Genomic DNA, 21,353 nt, shown 5'->3' with positions numbered 1-21,353 from the left:
CTTCTTCTTTTATTTGGCGGAAAGTCACCTGCATCTTTTATAGATGTATGGATTGGGTTAACGAAACTTCCAAGCCATTTCCGACTTTAAAATTGCATTATTTATAAAATAGTACTTTCATGTGAACATGCTATTTTCAAAATTGACGCCAATCATGCCAGAAAAAAAAAAATAGAGATCGAGATGTCTCACATCACCATGGAAAGAGTACCAAAGACGAATTTAATTGTATTGTGAAGAACCATACACGTGACACTGGTTGCAACATATTCTAACTTTTGAGAAGTTATCTAGAGCTTTCATAAAACCTACGTGAAATTATCGATTGTACAAACTGATATTTATGTCTAAATATGTCATACTTAATTTTCAATGCTTTGAATATTTTATTAAGGTAGATGTGTCAATCGTTGTTCCCTTATATTGTTATTCTTTGTAATGTCTTTATCTATAGTTTGAACATATGAAATTGGTTCTACTCTTATCATGTAAGGTAAAATTTATTAAGAATATCATAGTTTTATTGGGATTACCCTAACCTTTGCAGGAATTGAAATTCATGATGAGTCTCATTTATGCAAAGCACATATAGTCTCACTTCTGTGTTCGACACACCATATCCACTAATCATGGTACATGTATTTTATGTTACGTCCCGAACCTAGAATTAACGATTTACTCGTTATTTGGACGATGATTGTTGGATACTTTCAATTTTTAATCTTTATTGATATTTTAGTGGTCCTAAAAGTTGACTTTTTGTTCGGGCCAAAATTTGAGAAAATGTTCTTCATGAAAGTTGTAGGGGACGTTAAACCGAGCGCGTGCATATGTGGTACGTAAAAATTGGACTTAGTATGTGAGAGTTATGGCTAAAAATGTAGAATTTACTGTTCATGGTAAGTTATATATATATATGGAAATTACTGTTGGTAGATTTCTATTTTTGGAAATCTACCTAGCCGGGTAACTCTCTCTTCTCTCTCTCCCCGACCCTTCCTCCCTTTCGGCCCGATTCTTTCCCCTTTGATTTCTTCCTCCTCCGGCCGTCCTAGGATGTAATCCGGCCCACCCCAAACTCGGTTTCTTCCCCTTGTCACGTCTGTGGAGGTATATTACGGTGATTTGGCCGGAGAAGCTCGATTTGGAGCGGAGAAAGCTACGGTGGCAGTTAGCCATTTTTGCCGATTTCCAGAGATTCCGGCCACCTCCGGTCACCATTTTGTCGTCGAAGGCTCGGTTTTCCACGGAGATCATTTCGCCCCTAGCCTCGAATCAAGATTTGAAGTGTAGAGGCAGAATTGAAAATCTAGGGTTCTTGATTTTCTGGGTTAATTTCGCCGGTTGAATTCGACCATTTACAGGTATAATTTGGGGATGTTGTAGTTGAGAAGTTTAATCAGTGTGTTGAATTGTTGCTGTATATGAAATTTGGTAGCCGGTGGTGGAGGTTGGTACCGGCGCGTGGGTGCCACGCGCCGCCACTGTAGGTGGCGCGTGAGACTCTGTTTTGGCCGGAATTTGACTTCTGTTGTTGATATAATTAGTCAATTATACTTTTAGTTCCATGATTGCAGTTTTGGGATAAAATTGGAGAAGAGTGATTATGGATTTTGATGTTGATCAATGATGAAATTGTTAATTGAATTATGAGAAATCCATCTATCGGATTTCCTTGATTCAGCCCTAAAGCCCATACCTTAAGGGAATAATATTAGTGAAGAAGATTGGGAGATTTTGGGCAAATAAAGATGATGTTAGGGTTTGGTTTTAATTAACGTAATTTAGTTTTCCATCCAGTAATTAAGGTTTACGGACGTTATATTGTACAGGACGTGAGGAGGATTCCCTCGAGGAGGGTTCGGATCGACGGCAGGCTTAGCCGTACACTGTGAGTGGACTTTCGTTTTCAAATAAGTGATGCATGCATTTATTTATTAAAGCATGATTTATTTATTTAACATATTATTTTCCGAGCATATAAGTTTTATTGCAAATTATCCCGTGGTTTTGCTTTTGATAATGATTGTCATGAAATAAATATTGATTTATACCACTTGTAAGTTTCGGTTACCAAGTTGCTAGGCTCGGATTCGAATTCATAATTGATGTTGTTTGTCGACGAATTGTTTCGAGGTGATTTTCGGATTTATACTATTTATATTATATTATATTTATATTCGTCGATTTAAGACTTTATTGGTAAATTGAGTTTTGTTGGAGTAAACCTCCATGTTTACTTATCGACCTACGATTTTGGCATTGGGAATGCCTTATTGATAATCTATTTATCCTTTTAGCGTGTGGGACACGCTGTTGGTTTTTATGACTTTTTACGAGAATTTTCGGGTACGGTTGGGAATCGCAACCGTGTTTTCTTTATTCGTGGGACATGGGGAAGCCTTAAGGATTTATTGGATTTTAATAGTTTTTACCCACCATACTTGGGTCGCTATATTTTATTGCTAGCTAGCCTATTAGTACTCCTCCCTACTTACTATGTGTTTGTGGGTGAGTAAGAGCAGAGCATGGGATGCTCCAGAGTGTGGGACACTCCGACCCGAGCCTGGGAGGCTCCCTTCTTTCGTATGGTGAAATTTCTTCCCCATATTTTATCATTACTTGACTAGCGGGGCTAGTCCGATTTCTTTTAACCAGCGGGGCTGGTATGTTTTTCACGAGTTTTGATTTAAAGAATTACTTTTTATAAATATTGCATGCATCGAGATTTTATAATGTAAATTTGTGGGAAAGTATAAACTTTTATTTCTTTATACTTATTTATTTTGGTCCACTCACGCTAACGTTTTTATGTACTTTCCCCCTGGGCCCTTTGGTTTCAATTGCCCAGATCGCAGCGTTGCTGACCGGCTTAGGAGTGGAGGCTAGTACCACCTTTGCCATCTATCCTCAGTAGGTTATTTGTTAACCTACTCTATGTATTATATTTCGAGTGTGTTCTTTAGATTGCTCTGATGACTTAAAAAGGGTGGATTTATACATTTGTATAATTATGTGTGTTTGGGAGTTGTATAATATTGGAGGAAGTCGAGAGATTTAATTTGCTGGGTTGTAATTTATATAAATGGTTATGTTTGTGTAGTACGATGTTTATACTTGGAAAGTTGCGGATTGTTGCTTGGAAGCAGGGTGGCTTCAAGCATAGAAATTACTATACTTAGAAGTGTTTTCAGCAGGTTTAGGGTTGTCCACTTTTAGGGGAAGTTCTGTCGAATTTTTCTGAAAAGTGGGCCCCGCAGGTCCATCTTGGAGTTAGGAGGGTAATTCCGGGGTGGGTCCTGACATTTTATCACATATATGATTAAAGCTTGCATCCATCAGGAAAAGATTCTCATTAAGGGGAGCATTCAAAATTATGCTACCTAGGACATATGCGCGATGCACTATTTTCTCCTTCGACCAAGGTTGTTTTTATATCACTATATTTTTGTTATCTGATAAGGTTTTTAACATGACAACATTAAGCGCCTCCAACACTCTATCATTCATTGGTGTACGTCTAATGGGGAGTGTTGTAAATATTTATTTATTTATTTAAATTATTTAAAGTTATTTAATATTTTAAAGGTATAAAAGTAAAAAAAAAAAAAATCAGTTTTTGCTAACAAAGTCTCCTATGTTTAAGGAAAACGAAATTGGGAGAGAAACTGTTGTGTGTCTTTCATTGATAATAGAGACCTCTTTATAAGTGGAGAATCAGAGTTGTACAAAGAAACATAATGATTCAATGATTGGATATCTACGAAGATATCTCTGAGAATATCTCTAAGATTAACCTTATTACAACTCGGACAAATAACCTAGAGTTTGGGCCAGAAACATATTCTGGATATACTTGAACACTCCCCCTTGTGTCGTCCAAACTTGGTGCTCCTCTCGTTGTCTTATTAAAAAACCTTGCCGAGTAACAAATATCCTATTAAACTAAAATAACTTCGGTCGAAGGGGAAAAAGAGCACAACACACCCTTCACGTTTCGAGATCAACATGTAGGCATCTCCCCCTGATGTCTGCGTCTCCCCCTGATGACTACGATCATGGGAGATCGGATAACTTCCGCAAACCAATTCTTGCAACATGTTTCTCGAACCTAGATTTGGGCAATGACTTAGTGGACAATTCTGCCACATTGTCCTCATATCGAACCTGGTTCACTCTGATCTTGAGGAGCTTTTATTGTTGCTTATTGTAGAAGAATTTGCGCGATATATGCTTGGTGTTGTCGCCTTTGATGTATCCTTGCTTCATTTGTTCAATACAAGCAGCATTATCCTCATAAATGCTGGTAGGCTCATCTGTGGTAAACTTCAAACCAAAATTGCTTCGAACATGTGTAATTATGGATTTAAGCCATATACGTTCACGAACTGCTTCATGAGAACGTCTTCCATGCTCCGAGTTTGGAGTGCTTGGGTTGTTTGGGCCCAGCCACGTGAGCAGTACATGTCAGTTTAGTAAGAGGAAATGTAGGTGGGAAAGGCTTAGCCTGTTCCCCGGTAGACGTTGTTTAAACTTGGCCTTTTTCTCATCATCTCTTCTTCTCTCTACTATTTATCTTTTTGTTTCAAGTTGATGAGTTGGGGTAAATTGCAATGGTAAGATGACGAATGAGGACGAATTGCTTGGGTAACTCATCAAATTGCGTACCATTCTTCTTCTCTTTGCTTCCTGGAACCAATCTCATCTGCGTGTTGGTGTTCTAATTCCGGTATTGATAATTGGTTGTGCTTCAAACGCAAACCAACATCACAAACGATTCCTCTTTCGAATTCATGGCCTTGGACTCCATAACCAATTCAATCCCAGCAAAAAGCAAAAGAACGCCATAGGACACAACAGAAGGGCCACTCCTACCCCTGAATCGGTACTGCCCAGCTAGCCCACCGTCTTCATAGCACACAATCATTGCCCCGAACCAGCACCAAACAAGGTTCATGAATCTGAGGCTAACTTTCACGAATTAGAGTAGAAAAACCCAGAAATCCAAGTCTTCAAAACTAAACCGAATTCGAAAACAAATCATACCAAAGTGTATAGCATGATGAGCAGAAGAAGTACCTTGCCTCATGTATGCATCCCTAACAGTCACCGGATTCGCTGGAAAAAGCAGAAGAAACTTTCGGCCTTCGATTCTCCCTCCTCGGGACAAACCAGTACCAGAGGAAGGTTGGAGGCAATGAGATGAATCGAATGGCACCGGTGTGACATCGTGAAGTGGCTGGAAGGAGGATTCCAGCAAGTCGACGACCCAGGTCGTCGGGTTGCGTGGACCAGGTTGGGAGTCTGATGCATTGATCTGATTTTTTTTTTTTTTTTGAGATGATGCATTGATCTGATATGAGCCACATATATAATCTCCATTTATTTTAATTTAGGGCCCTGATCAAGCAGTGGACAAACATACCGCTTAGATTGCACCACATGGATTTTTTGTTTCTTTAAAATCATTTTCAACATTCCAAACCATTCAAAAAAAATTTATTAAATAGCTCGGGAGTCTGAAAAATTTTCTAAAAATTCTCACAGACTTATCGCATTGTGCAGTTTATCATCCAACTATCAGTTTCCCTAATTTCTTATGTCTTGATGGAGTTGCTCTTTGAAGAATGTAATTAATAAAGGTAATTTCGGTTGACGGAATTGATCGAAGTCGAAACAGTAACGAAATTAGCTGAATTTTCTACAATAGGTACAGTACCTATTAATACACTATAAATAGATGAGTAATGTCAAATTTATCGATTTCAAGTTTCCATTTTTTTGATCGCACAAAATCCTTTTATGCCTACTAATGTGGTCTAACTTGTTTATTAGCTGTATTAAAAAAAGTATACCTCCCATAAGCAACAAGGTGGGGGAAATAGATTTGTCAAAATCAACCGTTGGATGTTATCATGACAAAAAGAAATAATTGTGGCCAAAATTTCAACTATTTTCGTCGTCATTTGGATCTCGATCTACTAGGTCAACCCTAAATACCACATAAAACTGCTAATAAGGTCATAACCGCTCATTCACAACTTCTTTTTTTGTTCTATCAGCTCTCACACTCTCGTGGGTATGAGCTATATCAATTAATATAAAATTTTTTGGAAGTTTATCGCTTCATGGTTCAGCTTCCCCTTTGGGATATAAGCATATAAAGGGTTAATTGATTTGTTTGAAATAACGGCGGATCAGATTAATTTTTTTACACGGCACCTATGAATAAGCTATAAATAGATTGGTAATGTCAAATTTATGGATTTTTATTTTTTATTTTTTGGATAGCACAAAATCTTTTTTTTTTTTTTTTAAGGGATTGCACAAAATCTTTGCATATCTATAAATTTATCAATTTCCAATTTCATTTTCATCCACCCTTTTGCATAATCTAGATTATGTCTTCAATTTCAATTTGACACCAAAAAAAAAAGATTATGATGAGTGAGATTCAATTTCACTGTATCATATTCAATATTTGAAGCATTGCCTATTTGTATTGATTTGGTTTGATACAATTCAGAATGAGAAAGATAGAGAGAGTTGAATCCGAAACTGAGGCATATGCCATTGGCCCCATAGCTGACATGACTTTCTTCATGGATTATTTTTTCTCACAACTTGATCCTGACGTTCAGTGAGGGCAAGATTTTTCTTTTTCTTTTTCTTAATGTTCCACCTTAAACAAGCAGCCTCTCTCATTCCTTCTTTTTTTTCGTCTTTGTTTTTTGAAATCATACTAAATCCATATGTGTGTGCTATTAATTTGTTACTCATTATATTAACGTTGACTACCTTTGCAGGCCAACAAGGTGGAAGAAAATAAAGATGGAAATAGGACATTTGGTTGTGATTATTGTGAAGTATAATTTTTTTGCCATTATATTAGTAATTAGTCTCTTTCGCATGTAAACATAAATAAACTCAGGACAAATCTCTAAGAAAAAACCCTAGAGAACTCTCTCTAGCCTAAGAGCCGCGAGAGAGCACAAACCAACCAGATTGTTCCCTGTCCGGCAGCGGCCATGAATAGCGCCGGCTTCGGCCGTGTTGTCTGTTGATGGCTGTCGAACGGGCACTTCAATGCCCTGGGCTGAGGTCGGGAGAAGAGGTGGCTATGACTTGTGGTTTGGCAGCCTGGTTCTGCGGCAAACGTGGGCGGTCTTTCTTGGTGTCTGTGGTAGTTTTCTGTGCAGGGACGAAGCGATCTGGCGACGGTGGATCGTGGGTGTCTAAGCGACGGTGTGGCTTGCGGCAATTGGAGCTGGGCGCTGTATCTGCAGTGGCTTGGGGCTCGAGGCGGTGCTAGCTTCTGACGAAGCTTGACGGTGCCGCTCGTGGTGGGGCTGGTTCATAGCAGGGATCTTGGCGAGGCTGGTTCATAGCGGGGTTGGCCCGTGGCGTGGCTAGTTCGTGGCGAGACTCGAAGGCAGCGCTGCATAGGCCAATGCTGGTATGGTGGATTGGTGGTCTGGGTTTGGGTCAACCAGGTCTTGCTGGGCCTTTAGCTGGGCTTCCTCTCTTTGGGGCTACCCTTTGGGCTGTCACATAGGCTGGGGTTTTTTTAGCCCTAAGCCTTTTCTATTTTATTTAGTTTTTTGTCTAAATTACAATAATGTTCCGTTTTCAGGGACAGTCTAGGCACATTTGTGCATTTAGTTTTTGCATTTGGTCTGGTCTTGCCGATTTAATTCTCAGTGGCTCTAGTTGTACACCAATTGAGGTCTCTAAGCAACTAGATTTATTGGTTAAGAGTTAGATTGAGAGGGCCGGATCTTTCAAGCGCCTCTGGCGTAGTACCAAATGGGGATTCCGCTATGTCTACGTATTAATTGTACAATGAGTGGGTCTATTTTCTATGTACCATTGTGGATACTACCACTATCTTCTTGTCTGTCTAAATGGCAGCAGAATGGTATGTAACAGCCTATTCTAGCTTTTGATGAATATATATTCGCCCTACTGGCTCTTTTATCAAAAAATAATAATAATAAATAAACTCAGTATTTTTTTTGTCATAATTAGTCTCTTGATCAATGTAATCAGTCCATTTGTTACTACTTTATGTCTATCTACACATGTAAACATAAATAAACTCAATATTTTATCATAATTGTATTTCCCTTGGAGACTTCTAAAATAATAAAAAGAAATATTTAAAAACCTTCTGTGAGTCATTAGAAATTAACAAAAGTACATTTTTAATTTTTTTGGTGTTCATGGTAGGGTTTCACACTTTGGCGAACCCCAAAATTTAGAAGGACTGCTCTTTATTTCTGAACATGAAAAAAAAAATTGGGATGAAAGAAAAGGAAATGTCCTAAATTAAACAAATGTTAATTAACAATATTTCTAGGACGCGTGTTGGGTAGATATGAGGAATCAAATGGTCATTATGGTTGGCTGTGAAGAAAATATAATTACAGTCAATCACTTTGATAGTAAAAGGTTTACTAAAGAAAATTACAAAGTTAAATATTGTTACTTTTTCACATAGATGCAAATCATGCAAGTAGTGCAACCCACCTGCAAAACCCTTGTGGACCAAGGCTTCTTCTTAAAGTTGTAAAAATGCTTTGCAGGTTTCCGGTTTAATTGAATAAGTGGCTAGGATTATGCCACAAGTACTGCACAACAATTGACGGTTACAAGAGATGCTGATGCGCCCGAGCAACCCATGCTAGAATTTTCGGATGTAAATGGTTTGATACGAAGCCAACTCTTTCATGGAAAATCTTCTTCCCTGACTAATGTGGTCCTGCAGTGGGGCATTATTTTGTTAAAAAGTGGGTGAAATTATTTCACAAGGGTAAATGCATATAAGAGTGGTCTCATTTGTCAAAGCTGGGTGTGAATTTCACATTAATTGATTAGGTTCGTCATGGTAACAAAAAGGTGATCCAATGAAATAACATCACTTTATCAAAAAAGAAGAAGAATTCATCACAACTTTCGCGGTGCTTCGTCGGCATTTCCAAGCTATGCTCTAGCAAGTTTCGATCAATCATTTCCTTTTTTTCTTTTGCAACGTTCCTTTACAGACTTCAACTTTTTAATGCAAGTTCCCACCATTTTCGAACACTTCCATCTTTTTCTTTTCTTTGGCGGAAAGTCGCCTGCATCTTTTATAGATGTATGGATTGGGTTAATGAAACTTCCAGGCCATTTCCGACTTTAAAATTGCATTATTTATAAAATAATATTTTCATGTGAACATGCTATTTTCAAAGTCGATGCCAATCATGCCATAAAAAAAATCGAAAACAGAGATCGAGATGTCTCACATCACCATGAAAAGAGTACCAAAAAATTTAATTGTGATGTGAAGAACCTTACACGTGATACTGGTTGCAACATATTCTAACTTTCGCGAAGTTATCAGGAGTTTTCATAAAACCTACGTGAAATTATCGATTGTACAAATTGATATTTATGTCTAAGTATGTCATACTTAATTTCCAAAGCTTGGAATATTTTATAAAGTTAAATGTGGCCATTGTTGTTCCCTTATATTGTTTTTTTTTTTTTTGAAAAAAAAAAAACCTCTTATCCCACCTAGGGCTGTCAATGGGTCGTGTCGGGTCAAGGTATTTGTCGTGTCACAAGATACAAACCCAAACCCAACCCATTTAATAATCGTGTCAAAAATCTAAACCCAAACCCAACCTATTTATTAAACGGGTTACCCGTTTCCAACCCGCTTAACCCATTTAACAAATAGGTCATGTCGTGTTAGACAAAATAACCCATTTAAGGGTTAACAATGCGACCCATTTAACTAAAAAAATGCATAAATTGATTAAATTCACTATAAACTCCACAAGACGAATAATATAAATGATTAAATCCAATAATTATAAAGCAAAATATTTCAGATTGTCTAATCATATGATCAAATACTCCTAACGTCCAAAATTTCAAGAAGAAGTATAACATAATCGGGTTATACGGGTTCACTTCGTGTTGGCGGGTTGACCCGTGACCGACCCATTTATTAAATGGGTCATGGCGGGTTGACCCACGGCTGACCCGCTTTTTAATCGTGCGAGTTCAACCCGCTTTATTTCGTGCGGGTTTCGAGTCGTGTTATCGGGTCGTGTCGGAATTGACAGCCCTAAATTCCCACCCCACCCTTACATATATATTTCAGTGAAAATCAAACTCATGGCCATTACAATGTTAGAATTATAACTTACCAATAGGTCACGTTGTTCCCTTATATTGTTATTCTTTGCTAATGTCTTTATTTATAATTTGAACATATGAAATTAGTTCTGCTTTTATCATGTGAGGTAAGATTTATTAAGAATATCATAGTTTTATTGGTATTACCCTAACCTATGCAGGAATTAAAATTCATGATGAGTCTCGTTTATGCAAAGCAAGTCGAATATAACAAGGTTGAGAGATTGAATTTTCTGATATATTATTACACCCATTCTGTGGTGTATATAAACAGATTACAATCGTACTACAACTATTGTGTACTACTGTACTACACAACATATACAAGGTAAGTAATTACAACAATATATTCCCCTGTAGTCTATTCCTAATAGGGAACGATGACTCACACTAACACTCCCCCTCAAGTTAGCGCATGTACATCAACCATGCCCAACTTGCTTAGTGAGTCATAAAACGCCTTCCTGGAAACTCCTTTGGTAAGTACATCTGCAAGTTGCTCTTCAGTTGGAACAAAAGGAAAGCTAATGATTTTCGCATCTAGCTTCTCCTTTATAAAGTGACAATCAACCTCCACATGCTTAGTACGATCATGCTGTACTGGATTCTGTGATATGTCAATAGCTGCCTTGTTGTCACAATACAACTGCATGGAATTTTTGAGTATGAAACCCAGATCACGTAACAGATTTCTCAGCCACAACAATTCACACACTCCGTGAGCCATACCTCTATACTCGGCCTCAACACTAGAACGTGCCACAACTTTCTGTTTCTTACTCTTCCATGTAACCAAATTACCTCCCACAAAGGTAAAGTAACCTGATGTCGACCTCCTGTCTGTGATATTTCCACCAATCTGCATCTGTGAAGCCACAAACCTCAAGGATGTTGTTGTGTTTAGAAAATAGTACTCCCCTACCTAGAGCTGACTTCAAGTACTTCAGAATTTGCATAACAGCATCCATGTGACTCTCACTCGGATTATGCATGAACTGACTCACCACGCTCACTGCATAAGCAACGTCTGGTCTGGTATGAGCTAAATAAATCAAGCGCCCAACTAACCTCTGATAGCGAGATCGATCAGTAGGTACCTGATCTGGATACTCGGCTAAACTATGGTTCTGCTCAATAGGAGTGTCAATAGGTCTGCAATCCAACAAACCTGTTTCTGTCAGCAAGTCAAGGACATACTTCCTCTGGCACAGATAGATTCCTTCTCTCCCCCTGGCTACCTCAATTCCTAAGAAGTACTTAAGCTCACCCAAGTCTTTCATCTCAAACTCAGAGGCTAGCTGTCTCTGCAGTCTGTCCATCTCAACAGTGTCGTTACCAGTGATTACCATATCATCCACATAGATAATTAGAGCTGTTACCTTCCCCTGTTGATGCTTGAGAAATAAGGTATGGTATGAGTTGCTCTGCCTGTAACCAACCTTCCACATGAACTGTGAAAATCTTCCAAACCAAGCACGAGGTGACTGTTTGAGACCATACAGAGACTTTCTCAATTTGCATACAAACTCACCAGGAGAAGCAACTACATACCCTGGTGGGAGGCTCATGTATACTTCCTCGGCTAACTCTCCATGAAGAAATGCATTCTTGACATCAAACTGTCGGAGTGGCCAGTTTAAACTAGCAGCGAACGAGATCAGAACCCGAATAGTATTCATCTTGGCAACAGGAGCAAAAGTTTCATCATAGTCTATACCATACGTCTGAGTAAATCCCTTTGCTACAAGACGTGCTTTGTATTGATTCACTGATCCATCTGCATTATGCTTCACGGTAAACATCCAACGACAGCCTACAGCCTTCTTGCCTTGTGGTGGAGGCACAAGTTGCCAAGTACCGTTCTTCTGCAACGCCTCCATCTCTTCATCCATAGCCTTCCTCCATTTTGGATCCCCCAACGCATCCTGCACTTTGTTAGGTACTGATACAGCAGATATTTGATTCACAAATGATTCATATGACTTAGACAACCTCCTAGTGGACATATAATTGGCTACTAGATATGTTGATTTGGCAGTAAGAGTAGGTTCATATCTTTTGGCTGATTGACCTCGAGTGGTCCTATGTGGTAACACATATGGCTCAACATTAGACTCACTACTACTAGTATCAGTGGATGGACATACCTCAAATGGGTGATCTTCAGTACTAGGAAGCTGTGGGTCAGGGGTAGAAGTGATGGTAGGAGGGGCAGTTGTGTCTTCAATCTCATTCTGAGTGATGGGAACTGGTGCTTCTGCTGCTGGAGGAGGCGAGCTAATAGTTTCAACCGGATCCGTCAAAGTACCTCTTGGCTGTGTGACTTCTCCTTCTCCCTCTGATTCCTCCCCCTCTCCATGATATAGCTCTTCAAAATATGAATTCTCCCCCTGAAGAGCTGTATCTGAAGAGGAGAAATAACTCATGTCTTCAAAGAAAGTAACATCCATAGTGACATAATACTTTCTGGTGGGTGGATGATAGCACTTGTACCCCTTCTGATGACCTCCGTATCCAACAAACACACACTTAAGGGCCCGGGCATCCAACTTAGACCTCTGATTTTTTGGTACATGGACAAAGGCAACACAACCAAAAACACGAGCTGGAAGATTGTGAAAGGATGGTAAGGAGACATGAGAGGCGAGAACCTCAAATGGAATTTTGCCCTGAAGGACACTAGATGGAAGACGATTGATAAGATGAGAGGAAGCATGTATAGCATCGCCCCATAGATACTTAGGCATATGAGCACTAAAAAGAAGGGCACGAGCCATATCAAGTAAATGACGGTTTTTCCGTTCGGACACTCCATTCTGTTCTGGGGTTTGTGGACACGTGGTTTGGTGAACAATCCCATGAAGTTTTAAAAACTCTTGGAACACATGATTAACATACTCCCCCCCATTGTCAGAACGAAGGACTTTAATGGTGCTATGATATTGTGTTTGAACAAGATTACGAAAGGTTTTAAAAGCGGGGAAGACTTCATCTTTGGTTTTAAGAAGAGCAACCCATGACAATCTTGTACAATCATCAACAAACAACACAAAATATCTCATACCCGATACAGTAGGCTCTCTAGAAGGTCCCCAAACATCAAAATGAATCAATTCAAAAGGAATAACACTTTTATTAGAAATACTAGAAGAATAAGTAGCACGATGACTCTTGGCCAAAACAGATGTTTCACAATGTAAAACTGACTCATCCACACCAATAAACAGAGTGGGCATGGTTTTCTTCATAAGACTAAAATATGGATGCCCTAAACGGCGATGCCACAACCAAATCTCACTTAGCTTATCAGAAGTCGAAGTCAAAGCGGCTCGGGACTGTGCTCCTGGTTTCTCTCCTGCGTATGTCTGATCCAGATGGAACAACCTGCCCCTCAGATACCCCCGACCGACTATCTCCCTGGTGAGAAGATCCTGAAAAATCACATACATAGGATAAAAGGTTACAGAGCATTTAGACTCAGTGTTCAATTGTGGGACAGATATCAAGTGATGAGATAAGTCAGACACATATAACACATTGTGGAGTTCTAAAGTAGGAGTAAGACGCACTGACCCTGACCCTAACACAGGAAAAGCCTCACCATTGGCATTGGTTACATAGGACACTGATGGGGAAGACAATTCAGTAAAATATGATTTGTCATAAGTCATATGGTCGGAGGCACCAGAATCAATAATCCATGTATCAGAACCAACAAAGTTAGAAATCTGTAAAGCCATACCAATTTTACCTCGACCAACTATAGAGGCTATAGGGGTAGCTCCACCTGCTGTATGATGATCTTGGCCAGTCACTCCATAGAAATCCGGTTCTTGGACCAAGTGAACCGCAGCTACTTTCCCCTTAAGGCGATAACCTTGCTTTTTAGGTTTAAGGTGTGGGTTCAACTTCCAACAAGTCTCCCGAACATGCCCAAGATCGTTGCAATAAGAGCATTGAGGACGAGGACTGTTGGTGAAGCCTTGTGGGAAACCTTGCTGATGCAGTAGGGCTGAACTCTGTTGCTGAAGGAAAGGTGCAGGTGCCTTGGCATGAATGGCTAGGCTAGAGACTTCAACCTGTGCATGTTTGACACTTTCCTGCTGAGACTCATCCTTGCGGATGTATGTAAAAGCTGTATTCAAACTAGAAGGATCTGTCATTCTGAGCAATTCTCCCTTGGCACTGCTATGCTTCTCATCAAGCCCTCTCAGGAAGACATGAACCCTTTCTAGCTCCTTCTCCTTCTGGTACCACACAAGATCTTCCTGATTCTTGATCTTGCAAGGACGCTTCTGATCAATTTCAGCCCATACATTCTTCAGCTTGGTGAAAAATACTGACACTGGTTGCCCATTCTGTTGCATTCCTGTAGCTTTGCACATCAGTTCATGAACCTGTATAAAATCAGACTCATTTGTATAGAGATCTCCCAACGTCTTCCAGATTGCCGCAGCAGTTTCACATTCCTCTACCATCTGTAGCACATCATCAGTCATGGCTCTAAATAAAATAGACATTACAAACCCATAATCATCTTCCCACTTAGCATAGGCTTCTATGTCATCTTCACTAGGAACCTTGATTGTTCCTGTCACATGTCCCATCTTGTGTATCCCATGAAGATAAACGGACATAATCTTCTTCCATGTTCGAAAATTGGTACCAGTGAGTTTGGTACCTCCATCTGAGCACGATTGTGGGCTAGAGCACGGCCGGAGATGGTTCAGGTGGCCGGACTAGTTTGGGTTGTGTCAAGGCACGGCCGGAGAAGACGAACTGAAGAGATGGCTCTCTGGTGTCGGAGACGGAGGCAGACGAAGGCGGTCTGGGCAAGAGACAAGGCCGGTCTGGACTACAGAGACGACGGTCTGAGCAAGGGAGCCGACGACCTGAGGATGGGACGATCTGGGTCTGGAGGGACGGCGGTCAATCGCTGAAGACGAAGCCGAGAGAAAAGAGACGTCTGAACGACGTCGTTTTAGGAACTGACCCAAAAAGCTGGGTTTTAACCCAACTGACTTCCTCGAATTGAGAAAAGATTGAAAGAAAGAGACAAAGCCCTTTTCGGATCTTTGCTCTGATACCAAGTCGAATATAACAAGGTTGAGAGATTGAATTTTCTGATATATTATTACACCCATTCTGTGGTGTATATAAACAGATTACAATCGTACTACAACTATTGTGTACTACTGTACTACACAACATATACAAGGTAAGTAATTACAACAATATCTTCCCTTGTAGTCTATTCCTAATAGGGAATGATGACTCACAGTAACAAAGCACACATAGTGATAGCGCTCACCTCTCTCTGTCACCATACTAGCCCACTTATTCTAATCCACGTCTTTTAGCCAAGTAGTAGTAGACAGCTATCATCTAGTACTGGGACACGTGTCGTACATCACAGTTGTAAGGACAATGGTCCATAACACCTTATACCCTGTAGTCTTATCCATTTTGCAGTATGAATGAAAATCATGAACTTTTTGTGAATTTCCTTTGTTTTATTCTTTCTGCCTTTCATTGCATCTATCAATTTGGTATCAGAGCCAGGTTTGTACTCAATTGTGAAATCGTAGCCCAAAAGCTTGGCCAGCCATTTTTCTTGTGAAGGTGTGGTGATGCGTTGATCCATCATGTGTTTGATGGTCTGATGGTCAGTGATAATTTTGAAGTGCTTGCCCAAGACGTAGGAACGCCATTTTTCAACTGCAAAGAGTATAGCCAACATTTCCTTGTCGTAAACTGAGAGAAGTTGATTCTTGGGGGACAAGGTCTTGCCCAAGAAGGCCATGGGGTAGTTGTTTTGGGAGAGGACAGCTCCAATTCCTACTCCACTTGCATCAGCTGTAATGGTGAAGGGCTGCGGGAAATCTGGTAGAGCAAGGACCGACGCTGAACTCATAGTGTGCTTGAGGTGTAAGAAGGCTTCTTCGGAGGCCGGAGACCAAATAAAACCATCAGTTTTCAACATATCATTGAGTGGCTTGGTGATGAGACTATAATTGCGGATGAACCTTCTGTAATAGCCTGCTAGTCCTAGAAATGCACGCAGGGCCTTAATAGTAGTAGGTTTGGGCCATTCAAGCAAGCATTGAACCTTGGTTTGGTCCATGGAAACTCCCTGCCCAGAAATGACATGGCCCAAGTAACTGACAGTGGGTTGTCCAAATGTGCACTTGGAAAGTTTAACTTTCGAGTGATTATCCTGCAAAATGGTAAACACTTCCCCAAGATGTGTACTATGGGAATCCAAATCGGGACTATAAACCAATATGTCATCAAAGAAAACCAAAACAAATTTCCGTAATAAAAGATTGAAGATATGGTTCATTAAAGCTTGAAAAGCAGAAGGGGCGTTAGACAAACCAAAAGGCATGACGACGAATTCATAATGCCCCTCATGGGTTCGAAATGCCGTTTTGGGAATGTCATCGGTGGCCATCCGAATTTAGTGGTAACCGGATCGTAAATCCAACTTCGAGAAGTAGTTAGCCCCATAGAGTTCATCCAACAATTCATCAACTACCGGGATAGGAAACTGGTCCTTAACCGTGGCGGCATTAAGTTGTCTATAATCTACACAAAAACGCCATGTGCCCTCTTTTTTTTTAACTAGTAACACCGGGGAGGAGAATGGGCTAGTGCTTGGCCATATGAACCCTTGGTCGAGCATTTCACGGACTTGGGACTCAAGCTCATCCTTTTGGGATTGCGCATAACGGTAAGGACGCACGTTGATTGGATTGGTACCTTCCAATAGTGTGATCTTGTGGTCGATGGGCCGCTGGGGAGGAAGGCCCGAGAACGATGTAAAAAGATCACCAAAGCACTCTAAAAGAGATGTGATGGGATTTTTGGTCACGTGTGACATAGAAGAAGGGTTAAGAATGGTTGGAGTGGGCTCAATGTGCTCGGTGGGTACTAGGCTCATAATCTCGGCCGTAGAAGCAAGAGGGAGACCTGAAGGGGATCAAAAAATGCCTTGTAATACATGACACTTCCCATTGGAGGTGAAAACCATCAGCTTTTCTGTAAAGTGCTAACCCACAAACCCTAATGAGTCTAACCAAGGGGCACCCCGTAATAAATCACAACCCGCTACAGGTAAGAGCATAAAGGAATCCTGAAAAGTATAGTCCTAGATTTGGATGGTAACATCATTTACTTGGCCCGACTGAGTGACTGGATGGCCAGAGGCCGAAGTGAAACTGATGGGGTCGAAAGCAAAGTGAGGAAGTTGGAGTTTGTGTGCCATCGAAGGGTTGAGGAAATTCATCGCAGAGCCACAGTCAACGAATATAGTAATCTGGGTGCCATTTAGGGTGCCCGCAAAACGCATCATCTCACTGAGTTTGGATGAAGTGATGCTATTCAAAGGGAAACCCAACTTCTTGTCTGATTCCGGCACGGCAACTGGAGGCAAGGGAATCTGGGATTCAGAGGTATCCTCGCCGTGGCATGGGCTATCCAGGATCGCCAATATGGGCTTTTTGCAGACATGGGTGGGACTATAGGGTTCCTCACAATGAAAGCAAAGATTCTTAGCCCTGCGTTCTCTCTGCTCGGCGGTGGACCACTGTCAAAATTGGCCTCTGTTTTTGGGGCGTTATTCCGAAGTCGTGCTCATGGATCCAGTAATTTGAAAATTATTGCTATTATTTTGGCTTGGAGTGTGGGCTGTGGCAGGGGTGGGACCAGGGAGGGAACAGTTAGGTTGGGACCAGAGAGTAGGCGTGGATGGTTTGGCAGCTCGTGAGTCATGCAGCTTAGCCTCAAACCGCCGTGCAAGGCGTTGTGCCGCCGCCAAGGACTGAGGCTCCAAGGCCTGGACATCATGCCGGATCTCATGGCGGAGACCCCCAACAAAGATTGGGAGGAGGTCTTCATCCTCCCATTCAGGAGCTCGACACGAAAGGTTTGTGAAGTCGTTGACAAAATCGTCGACGGAGGCGGTGTGCTGGAGATGGGCGAGGGCGGATTTGAGTTCCGTCTTTGTGCCAGCCCCATAGTGTTCCAGAAAGGCTCGCACAAAGCATTCCCAAGATAGTTTGGGATTACGGAGCTCGAATACTCTCATCCAGAGGGAAGCAGCAGGACCAAAGTGGGTGGCCACAATGGCGACTCGCTCCGACGGAGGAATAAGTTAAGAACAGACGCAGCTCTCCGCCATAGAGATCTAGCCAACCACGTCGTCTCTGGTAAAATGTGGCAAGTCGACCTTTGGAGGGCGGAACTCGTGTTGGTTGAGTGGTGGTTGGTGCTTGGGGGGGGGAGGAGTAGGAGGCTGTGGGTGTTGGGAAAACGAGTGAGGCGGATATGGGTATGGCGGTGTAGCATAGGGAAATAAGGGTGGGGGGAAAGGGTAAGGATAACTCATTTCTGGGTAAAAAAATTGTGGTTGAGGGGTCTAAGTGATGGTAGAAAATGACGGGCCGCTGGCCTGAAAAGATGAAGATAAAGGCAGAGCAGTTGTAGCAGATGGTGGTGTAGAGGAAACAGCTATGGTAGTGGATGATTGTGGCGGGGGTGTAAGGTTCGTTGGCGGAGGGTTGGAGAGGCCTAGATCTGACCAAGGGGTAGTGTTGGGTGAAAAAGACCCAAAAGGAATTTGGGTATTAGCAGAAGTGGTAGAGGAAGAGGCGGTGACTACGGATGAGGGGGAAGGTGTGTGGTGGTTCGGTGCAAAATGGATTGCAGCACCGTACTCTGCAAGGCAATGAAATGGTGGGTGAGTTTATCAATGGAAAGGTGTAGATCCTCATGCTGGGCTTGAAGCTGCTCCATGGTGAGCAGGGGAGGGGTGGGCGGGGATGGTTGGGCTGTGGAGCTGTGGGGAGGAGTTGGTGGGATGGATGCGTTGGTCATAGGGACGGAGGGGGTTTGGACCTATCTAGACAGCATGAATTGTACTCCATCCAGAACATCAACACTCTGATTTTTGACTGTCTCGACCACATTGACCGCGCTTGCACGCGTGACCCAGAGGCCCAAAAAATCATCTCTGACCTTCAGCAGGGCACCCCTACAAGAAAAATTTTCAGTTTGGTATCCAACAGACTATTGCATAAAGGCAAAGTGTTTGTACTTGTACCAGAATCATCAGAATGGCGCCCTAAACTATTAACAGAGTTTCATTCATCTCTTCTAGCGGGCCATTCCGGTTATCTAAAATCTTACCTTCGTTTGGCACGTAATTTCTCTTGGCCAGGTATGAGGAAGGATATGAAGCAGTTTGTGGCTACATGTGACCAATGCCTGCGCCAGTCCTATGAGGCTATTAACCCTCCGGGACTTCTCAATCCCTTACCAATTTCGGAGAACGTTTGGCTTGACATCTCCATGGACTTCGTGGATGGCCTCCCTAATTCTTCCGGCAAGAACGCGATCATGGTTGTAGTTGATAGACTAACCAAGTACAGCCACTTCATCGGTGTCACTCACCCATACTCGGCCAAAACAATTGCCGAGGTCTTCCTCAAGGAAATCTTCCGTTTGCACGGTATGCCCAAAATGATTGTGTCTGATCGTGATCCCATTTTCCTGAGCAATTTCTGGAAGGATTTCTTCAAACTTCAAGGTACAAAATTATGCCACACATCTGCCTACCACCCTTAATCGGATGGTCAGACCGAAGTTCTAAACAGATCCTTGGAGCATTATCTTCTATGCTTTGTGGCTGATAAACCAACCTCTTGGAGTGACTTGCTGCATTAGGCCGAATGGTGGTTCAACACCACACACCATTCTACTATCAAGATGACATCCTTCGAAGCACTATACGGCTACCCACCTCCTCCGTCTTGCTATACATGCTGGGATCGATTTCTGTCCAAATTGTTGATGAGGCCTTACAACAAAGGGATGAACTCCTCAGGAATTTGAAATCCAACATGGCAATCGCACAAAAGAGGATGAAACAACAGGCTGATTGTAGATACCTCTCACTATGCATGGAGGATTTGCTACATCACCAAGCATAAGCAACACCCTCTTTGGGACACCCACAAGCCATGGTGAGGCCCAACCGAGACATGCATCCCTTAGCCCTATGTTCAAGCTACGCTACGGTATCCGGAAGTGGAAAATACGTCGCCGGGAAGCCACCTTCCCGGCCTTACCAACATGCCCTCACAACTAGGCTTTTTAGACTAGAAAATGGTGGTTGCTTGTCCCACATCGAAAACCATGTAAAGGAGATGGCTTCCTTCACCTATAAAAGGAATGCCTCCTCCCACAACTCAACACATTCCATATCATCCCATTACACACTTTGTAATCCCCTTTGGGCCGCAAGGCCCAAACACACATAGTACAATATTCAAGTGGACGTAGTCTCCAGCTAAGGCGGAGATGAACCACTATACTTCTTGTCTCTCTCTCTCTCTCTCTCTCTCTCTCTCTCTCTCTCTCTCTCTCTCTCTCTCTCTCTCTCTCTCTCTCTCTCTCTCTCTCTCTCTCTATCTTTAACGTTAATTAGATCCCCACGGATCCAAACATTAACACTGATCTTCACCGTATTGAGAAGGAATTTGCAATTGGGGATTGGGTTTACCTGAAGCTACATCCTTATCGCCAGAAGTCCCTCGTGAAACTCCCTGCCAACAAATTGGCCCCAAGATATTACGGTCCATTCCAGATCACGGCACGCATTGGGCAACTGCCCTACAAACTTGCTTTGCCCCATCAAGCACGCCTCCACCCAGTGTTCCATGTGTCCTTGCTGAAATGGCGAATCGGCGACATGAAACATGTTTCACCCACCTTGCCTCCATTTGATGAGAGTGGCGAACTCATCTGGTCTCCAGAAGCGATCCTCGATATGCAGGCCGTGAAACACAAGAAGCACCAGGTTACTCAATGGCTTATCAAATGGACCGGGCTCCCAGTGGAGGACGCCACTTGGGAATCAGCTCAAGAGATTGTCTCTCGTTTCCCTTCCTTTAGCAGCTGAGGACACCTGCCATCTTGGGGGGGTGGAATTGATAGTGCTCACCCCTCTCTGTCACCATACTAGCCCACTTATTCTAATCCACGTCTTTTAGCCAAGTAGTAGTAGACAGCTATCATCTAGTATTGGGACACGTGTCGTACATCACAGTTGTAAGGACAATGGTCCATAGCACCTTATATGCTGTAGTCTTCTCCATTTTGCA

The 21,353-nt window shown here is 42.0% G+C and overlaps 1 protein-coding gene across 1 annotated transcript; it reads left to right on the top strand.

The window, feature by feature from the left end:
- Positions 1 to 18,701: 18,701 nt before the first annotated feature.
- On the top strand, positions 18,702 to 21,151 carry LOC112178434. Its single transcript, XM_024316580.1, has 4 exons — positions 18,702 to 18,864; positions 19,409 to 19,777; positions 19,915 to 20,093; positions 20,726 to 21,151. Exons 1-4 carry the CDS (start codon positions 18,702 to 18,704, stop codon positions 21,149 to 21,151), a joined length of 1,137 nt encoding a protein of 378 aa, XP_024172348.1.
- The last annotated feature ends 202 nt before the right edge of the window (positions 21,152 to 21,353 follow it).

This window comes from Rosa chinensis, chromosome 7, assembly GCF_002994745.2.
Source record: "Rosa chinensis cultivar Old Blush chromosome 7, RchiOBHm-V2, whole genome shotgun sequence".
NCBI classification, from domain to species: Eukaryota; Viridiplantae; Streptophyta; class Magnoliopsida; order Rosales; family Rosaceae; genus Rosa; species Rosa chinensis.
This window is presented reverse-complemented; position numbering and strand designations above follow the sequence as displayed.

Excerpts from the sequence above, each read along its gene's own strand:
- LOC112178434 (XM_024316580.1), top strand. The coding sequence starts at position 18,702 with ATGGTAGTGGATGATTGTGGCGGGGGTGTAAGGTTCGTTGGCGGAGGG. Across the intron at positions 19,778-19,914 it reads GGATTTCTTCAAACTTCAAG|GCCGAATGGTGGTTCAACAC; the intron begins GTACAAAATTAT and ends TTGCTGCATTAG. Across the intron at positions 20,094-20,725 it reads GGAATTTGAAATCCAACATG|GAATTTGCAATTGGGGATTG; the intron begins GCAATCGCACAA and ends CGTATTGAGAAG.